The 8,343-nt window shown below is 47.9% G+C and overlaps 1 protein-coding gene across 1 annotated transcript; it reads right to left on the bottom strand.

The window, feature by feature from the left end:
* Positions 1 to 5,409: 5,409 nt before the first annotated feature.
* On the bottom strand, positions 5,410 to 6,852 carry LOC145131026 (uncharacterized). Its single transcript, XM_079065762.1, has 2 exons — positions 6,316 to 6,852; positions 5,410 to 6,132 (listed from the first exon to the last, which is right to left on the bottom strand). The coding sequence occupies exons 1-2, from the start codon at positions 6,850 to 6,852 to the stop codon at positions 5,410 to 5,412; spliced, it is 1,260 nt and encodes a 419-aa protein (XP_078921888.1).
* Positions 6,853 to 8,343: the final 1,491 nt, after the last annotated feature.

Below are 8,343 nucleotides of genomic sequence, written 5' to 3'. Positions count from 1 at the left end.
AGAATATCTCAAGTACGGAAATCAATGCGAGTGTGTATGATGTGCTGCTACCGCGCCAGCTCCTTCCCCTTCGCCGAAGAGGTACTTGAAACCAAAACTATAAACTGTAAGCACGAAGCTTTGTGAGTTCCCCCATCGTACCGCATACCATACAATCACATAACATACATATACTGTCAGGCATATCTGGGTGCCCGACCTACCCCTTCGGTCCTCTCGAACGGATACTGCCTAGCATATCTGGGTGCTGGCCTCCCCTTCGGTCCTCCCCACCGGATACTGCTAGCATACCTGGGTGCTGGCCTCCCCTTCAGTCCTCTTGACCGCATACGGGGGACTATTTCACCCCACTACTACTACCACATAACATGTAACACATAATCATATTCTATCTAGCATGACTGGGTATGACTACCCCCTTCGGCCCTATCGACCGGAAATCTTGGGGACTATCTCCCCTACTGCTAACATCATATCATACTAGCACATAACATAACAGGTAGTAGCAAACCTAGATGAATATCACAAAGACAATCATCTATCATACAACTCCTACTGGTGGGCCGACATTGTGGCCGTAGACCCACCGCTACTGGAAGGTAACTCACCTCGTACGAGTAGCTGCTGATAACCTGCGTGGGAAATCTCTGTCTGCTGCTGCTCCGAAAATCCTCCGACTATAATCCCCACAAAACACTCAGTCAGAATCTGATATCTACTTCTAGGGTAAAATGACTGTTTTACCCCTGACCAAGTCCAAGTCAAGGCCAAAGTCAACTTCCAGTTGACCTGACTCGCCGAGTTGGGCCGCCAACTCGTCGAGTCCTTATCCTTTTAACTGACCTCATCTACGACTCTACTCGTCGAGTTTAGGAATGGCTCGACGAGTTCTCCTTCTATACGAACCTCGAATGAACCTTCATCCGAATCGCCGAGTTGTATGAACAACTAGTCGAGTCCATCTCCATCCTATGAACAAGTCATGTCCTTGACTCGCCGAGTTGTATGAACAACTCGTCGAGTTCATCCTCAAGAGTTGGGATATTCCCTTGGACTCGCCGAGTCTGTTCGTGCACTCGCCGAGTCCTATGAACTCCAAGACTATGGCTTATCCCAAAACGTTAGGTTACTCATCCGGACACTCTAACACCTTTCCAGCACTCCACTAGGTCTCCTTGACCCATAACAGAAAAGGGGAGTCTACCCTCGGACTCGCCGAGTCCCAAGAATGACTCGTCGAGTCGATACAGTCCAAGTCTTATTTCTTCGATTTCTGGCATACAAATCTTGTCCAAAAGGTAGATCTGGGTCCCTAAACTCGATCTAGCACGTAAAGTTACGAACTTTACGTGCATGCATGGGACTTAGAGCCTAAAAGGCTCTAAAAGGGACTCTTGAGTTGCATGGGGGCTTCCATGGGTGCAAAAGCAGCCCCTTTCTGCCTTGTAATTCCTCCATGGACCTAGATTCGAAGCCTCTACCCCCAACTTTGCTTGCAATCATGGTTGGTTACCAAGAATGGCTTATAAAAGCCCTAAATTTCCCCAAAAAGGGATCTAGCAAAAGAACAAGCAAGGTATCGACTTTATACCTTCTGTGAACTGCAAATGGTGCACAAACTTGAACTCCCTTGGTCTCCTCTTGATTCCTCTAGGCTTTTCCTTCTTCTTTGAATTCAAAAATCACCAAAAAGCACCACAAAAGCCTTAGCTCTTATACAAACGGCTAGGGTTTGCTATGGGGGTTTTCTGGAAGCAATAGGGACGAAGGGTGGCTGAATGAGATGTTTAAATAGGGTGCAAACCCTTAGATAAGGGTTTTGTCCAGTCAGAGCCTACTCATCGAGTCTGCAGCCGACTCGACGAGGTCGTCATTTAAATCCTGAATCAAATCTGTTTCTACTCGACGAGTTGGTCCTTCAACTCGCTGAGTCCCAGGCCAAAAATGCAAATTACTTAAATAAAACACGTACCACGTGCTACACTTGCTCTTTCTTCTTTCTTTCTTCCCCGTCATCATTTTTCCTTTATGTTTGGTCTTTGCTTTACAGGCACGTAATGCTCTGTTTCCATGGACTATGTTCTGCGAAAGCGATATCGGGGGAAATTGGAGCACCGGGTGGTACCTTTATACGAGACTCTGCCTCCTCCACATCGCTTGTGTGTCTCTGTTGTGCTGTATCCACAACCCGTGGGGAGCTCTACTGCGTCAGGGAGCCATCCGTTTGTCAATGTTGCCTTGACTCCTGTCGTGATACCTCGCCCGTCTAGCGAGCCGCCCACCGATGGTGTGGTGGATAGTAAGGATGGGATCATTTGCAGCGTCCGTTGAGCAATAGAGAAATGGAAAGCTGCTCAGGCGATGAGTGGGCCAGCGCCCGAAGGCAGTTCTGGTCAGATTAGTCGGCGTGTGGTGCAACGTCGTGGACTTATGCGTTTACTATCTGCTGCGTCGCCACACTCCGAAGATGTGTTAGTGATACCCGATGATGACGTTCAACAGTCTGAGGGTATCGATGGGGCGCCTCAATAGCCCATTGTTCCTGATCCAATTTCTTTGAGTCCTGGTGTTAGTTCTCAGTCTTTAGGGGGTAGCGTTGAGCGGTTACTTCACAAGCCTGCTGCTGCAAAGATCCCTCATGGTGTTCCTATCTTTGTCCCAGGGTGGAATCTTCATCCTGATTCCCGTCTGTCTGTCCGTTCTGCCGCCTTGGATTTTACTCACCATGCCCTTCCTCGTGCTACTGTCGAGGATATGGACTCTATGAACAACGCTGCCCTTGCTCATAACCTTGCTTATGCTGCTGCACAGACCATGACTTACTTAGTTATCGGGTCTCGACGTGTTCAGCGCCTCAGCGACTTGGAGCATGCATACTCTGCCTTGGTGGCTAGTGAATCGAGTCTGAAAGGCTAAGTGACAGATCTTGGAGCTACCGTTCATCGATTGGATCAGCAGAATAAGTCCTTGGCGTCGGAGAAACTGGTGTTGGAGGATGTTCGAAGTGCCTTGGAGGCTCAGGTTGAAACTCTAACTCAAGCGAACGAGGGTTTAATGATATAGAATAAGAGCATGGAGCGTGATCTCGTCGACCGTGAGCGTGAGTTGAAAGTGTTGAAGGCTGGTCGCAGTTGGCTGCTCCAAGTTGGACTTGTACGAGTGATAGATAAGCTTATAGAGCACCCTAAGTTTACTGGGGGTATCAGTTGCATTCGCCACGCGGCATTTGTTGCGGGTGATGAATCAGGCCGGGTTGGTTTAAAAGCGCAAGTTGACGCCGAAACTTATGATCCTTCTGCTAGTGACTCTCGTTCAGATTCATATCTGAAAGACGTTGATAATAAGTTCTTTCAAAATTGACTATTTGTCCCTCTGTTAGACGTGTTCCAGAAATGTCTACGATCGAGTAAATACCTCGGCCTTAGACGATGCTCTTCTGGCTTTTGCGACTATGGACTTTGTCGGTTTACTTGGATTGGGCCAGCTGGATGTAGATGGAGTGAAGGCGTTGTGTGTGTTTTATGAAGGTGATGATGTGGGAACAGGTTTTATTGAAGGAAACGTGGTTGGAGAGGGTGGAGTTGGTGCTGGTGGGTTTGGAGATGATGAGGTTGGAACTAGTGCAGGTGGTGATGGTGTCTGAAATTGTTTGGAGCTGCCCTTCGGGGTGTGAAAAAATTTGACGAAGCTTGGTTTTATTTTGTTTTGTTTTTGAAACAATTTGTGGCCTCTAAGGCCTTTCATCTTGTTATGTTGGATTACTCTAGTTGCTTTTGTTTTTGGACAAATTGTGGCCTCTAAGGCTTTTACGTCAACAGTTATGAAACAATGGTGATTTTGTTTGTTTACTTTGTGTTCCTTGTTTGAAATTCCAAGCGTGTCAAACCTCCTTCGCAGGTTTTGTTGTTTATTATGACTCTACTTTGTCGTTATGTTGTGTGTGCATGTGGATCCACTAAGTATCCTCTGTGTTATGTTTTTATCATACATACTCATTGTGCACAATATATCAAGACTAGTGCATTTTCTTTTATTTATGTAATTCTGATACATGCCAGTTTTCTGCACTACAATTTCGTATCAAACTGCTCTAAGCGTTCGTCTGTTGTTCCAGGTGATCAGTCCAGCCAAGGGATATCTCGATATCTTCCCTTCTGCATAGGGGCTTGTGGTCTTTCCTCAAAAGTGAAACTTTGTGAAGTTCCTTGCGTTCCACACTCTTGGTATTTGTCTTCCTTCAGGTGCTTCCAGAAAATATGACCCGTTGCGGTGTGCTTCCACCACCTTGTATGGTCCCTCCCATGTCTGGCTTAATTTTCCACGGGGCTATGCGTGGCTGGCTTCGTTCTTCCGTAGAACGTAATCCCCGACCCGGAAGGCTTTATCCTTCACTCGCTGGTTATAGTAGATTTCTGTTATTTTATTGTAGGCGGCTTGGCGCATGCTCGAGCGTTCCCGCCGTTCTTCCAGGAAGTCTAGGCTTTCGCATAGGTTCTCATCGTTTGCTTGCTTTTGGCAGTATTCTGTCCGTATTGAACCTATCATTATTTCCGCAGGTAACATTGCCTCAGCTCCATAGGCCAAACTAAATGGCGTTTCCTTTGTGCTGGTCCGTGGTGTGGTTCGATATGACCAAAGGACTTCCGGTAGCTCATCTACCCAATTACCTTTTGCTTTGCCCAACCGCTTCTTAATTTCGTGCACCAGCGTCCTGTTAGACACCTCTGTTTGTCTGTTGGCTTGAGGGTGTGCTACGGACGTGAACGTTTGCTCAATCCCTCTTTCAACACACTAGTTTCTGAAAGGGTTCTCAGCGAATTGTAGCTCGTTATCATTGACCAAAACTTTGGGTGTCCCAAACCTCGTTATAATGTTCTTCCACATGAATTTAATCATTTGTTTTCCCGTGATGCATGCTAGTGGTTCGGATTCTATCCATTTCGTGAAATAGTTGATTGTCACGACCAGGAACTTTACCTTCCCCGGCGCCTCTGGGAAAGGACCGACGATGTCGATTCCCCATTGATAGAAGGGCCACAAACTGACTATGCTTGTCATCTTAGTTGGGGGTACGCCTTGTGCCGGTGAGAAGGTTTGGTATTCCATGCACGTCCGGGTTAACGCGGCAGCATCCAGATATATATCCGACCATGAAAGTCCCATGCGCACTACCTTGCTTGTGAGTGCCCACACTCCTTCGTGTGCTCCGGCTGATCCTGCGTGGGCTTCGTTAAGGGCCTTTTTCCCTAACTCGCCTTCTATGCATTTGAGCCACGGGGCCATGTGGCCTTTTCTATACAGCGTTCCTCCCAGGATCGCGTATTGAGGGGCTTGTATCCTTGTTTTTCGTGCTTCTCCGTGGCCGTCGGGAAGTATGTCATGTTGCAAGTAGTCTATGATGGGTGTCATCTAGTTAGGTTGTGTCGTGGACAGAGAATCGACTTGTCGTTCGTCAATACTCCTTTCTTTTAGTACTTCTACTGATACCTCCTTAGAGAGATGTCCAAAACATGTTGATACGAGCTTGCTAAGGGCATCTGCGCGTCTATTATTTCCCCTCGAGATCTGTTTTATGGCGAAGCTCTTGAGAGAACTTGTGATGCGATGAACTGCTTTGACGTACCTTTCCATCCGTTTATCCTTTACTTCAAATTCTCCCGTGATCTGGTTGGCTGCTAGGCATGAGTCGGTCAGGGCTACGACTCTCTCCGCTCCCATTTTTACTGCCAATCTAAGGCCGACTAACAAGGCTTCGTATTCAGCTTCGTTGTTGGAGGTGTAGAAGTCAAAGCGTAAAGCATATGTGATTTCTTCACCCGTGGGGCTATACAAGATTATTACCGCGCCTGAGCCTTCCTTGCTGGAGGCTCCGTCCGTGTAGAGGGTCCACTGCTGGTTGATCTTTTCTTCCTGGTGTCTCTGCTTGCTCGTGTCGGTTATTTCCTGTTGGAGTTCCCCCGAGATTTCCAACAAGAAATCTGCCAGTGCTTGCCCTTTGATGCTTATCCTGGGATGGTAGCTAATGTCATGCTCCCCTAACTCAATGGCCCATTTCGCGAGGCGCCCATATGTCTCTGGCTTCAGGAGTACTTGCTTTATTGGGCAACTGGTTAATACCTCTATCTGGTGAGCCTGGAAATACCAGCAGAGTCATCGTGCCGCGTAGATTAAAGCGAGCACAAACTTTTCGATGATTGGGTAATTAACTTCTGGTCCCTACAGGGCCCGAATCACAAAGTAGATCGGGAGTTTCCTCCCTTGTCTTTCGACCACTAGTACCGACGAAATGGCCTCCTTTGATGCGGACAGGTATACTTGCAGCGTCTTGCCTGGTACTGGGCTGGCTAGAGTGGGAAGCGCGTGTAGTGCCTTTTTTATCTCCTGTAGGGCGGAATCGGCCTCCGGTGGCCATCGGAAGTTGTTCTTTTCTATACATCCCTTATGCGTGTGGAATAGGGGCATGGCTTTCTCGGCTGACTTAGAGATGAATCGATTGAGCGTCGTTAGCTTTCCGTTTAGCCCTTGGGCGTCCTTTAGCGTGCTTGGCGAGGGTGTCTCTTCGAGCTCGCTAATTTTGGCTGGGCTTGGTTGGATTCCCTCCTTTTTCATGTAATACCCCAGGTACTGCCCCTCTTCTACCCCAAAGGTGCATTTTGCTGGGTTTAGCTTCATCTTAGCTTTCTCCAAGGTTTGTAGTGTCTCCTCCACATCGCGTAGTAACTTCCTCTCGTCTGGGCTCTTGATGACCATATCGTCGACATAGACTTCGATATTTCTGCCAATTTGATTGGCGAACAGGGAGTCGACTAGTCGCTGGTAAATTGCCCCGGCGTTCTTCAATCCGTACGGCATATTTGTGTAGCAGAAAGCATCGTGATCCGTATAAATGGCCGTTTTCTCTTCGTCATTTTTGCTCATCAGGATTTGGTGATATCCCTTGTACGTGTCCAAGAAGCACTTCCATTGGAAACTTTGTATGGATCCACCTTATCGTATATCTCCGGTAGCGAGTAGCAATCCTTGGGACATGATTTATTGAGATCCGAATAATCGATACACATGCGCCAGCTACCATCGTGCTTCTTTACCATTACTGGGTTGGCGATCCATGTGAGGAAAATTGCTTCCCTGAGGATCCCTACGCTGGTCAACTTGGCCATTTATGCGTTAATTGCCTTGTTTCGATCTCCTCCTTGGACTCACTTCTTCTGCTTTACTTCTTTGGCTCATGTTTTTATCATTATCTTGTGTTCTATAATCCCCCGATCGACCCCCACCATGTCTGTGGGTGTCCAGGCAAACATGTGATTATATTTCTGCAGCAGTCGAACCAACGCTTGCTTGTTGCCATGGGACGAGCCGTTCCCACGTTCACTTGCTGGTCTGGATACTCCCTGTTGATTACTCCCCCCCCCACTCGACGGGTCTGCCTTCGGTCTCTTGGCTTCGGCTGAGATGTCTTTTGGTTGCATGATTTCATAGCACTTGAGCTCCCTTGGGGGTGTGGCGAGGATTGTCCCTGCACCCCGAATCGTACTGAACTTTACTATTCCATGGATTGTTGACAAGATTGCTCCAAACTTTAGTAAGGTTGTTCGTCCAAATATGACGTTGTGTTCGGATGGGTGCCGTATGACCACAAAATCTACAAGAGCGGTCCGTTGTTTGGTCTTGTCCTGACTGGTTAATGTAAACGGTAAGTGGACCGTACCTAATGGCCACAGGCTATGTCCTGTGAATCCTGTGAGCTGTCCTGTGGCTGGCCTTAGTCCTTCCTTCCATGCGCCTGGCAGCAAACGGAAGCAATGCTCGTAGATGATGTCTGCGGAGCTTCCCGTGTCGACATATACCCGATGGATCATGATGTCTCGAATGGATCCCTGGATGACTAGGGGGTTGTCCCATTTCCAACCGGCTGGACTTGGGTTGGTCACGGAGAACATCAACCTCTGCATGGTTTCCGCAATGCTGCGTACGTTGGTCATATGCTCTGTTCTCCCCCTTTTATGGTTGATCGCGAGGATTTCCTGTTTGTAATTTGCTTTCCCAGTGTCGTCCTTGAAATTTTCTGCGTCGAAGTTGGCCCGCAGGCTTTTGGCGATTTCTTTTACGTTTCCCTTCAATTGCTTCTCCTCTATTTCCTTCTTGAGGACCGAGCAGTTGACCGTATCATGTATCCTACTATTATGGTATTCGCAATACCGCGTCTTAGTGCCTTTCGCTGCTGCTTTTTCGGTGACGGTGTATACTTCTGATCGTCTTTCCCGCCTCTCGTCTTTGAAGAAAGGTGTGAAACGTCCTTGCGATCGTCTATCCCGTCCCGAGAACCTAAATCCTCCCCGG

Source organism: Lactuca virosa, chromosome 8, assembly GCF_052849685.1.
Source record: "Lactuca virosa cultivar CGN04683 chromosome 8, Lactuca_virosa_CGN04683_v6, whole genome shotgun sequence".
Taxonomy (NCBI): domain Eukaryota; kingdom Viridiplantae; phylum Streptophyta; class Magnoliopsida; order Asterales; family Asteraceae; genus Lactuca; species Lactuca virosa.
The sequence above is the reverse complement of the archived record's forward strand: the minus strand, read 5'-3'. Positions and strand labels throughout refer to the sequence as shown.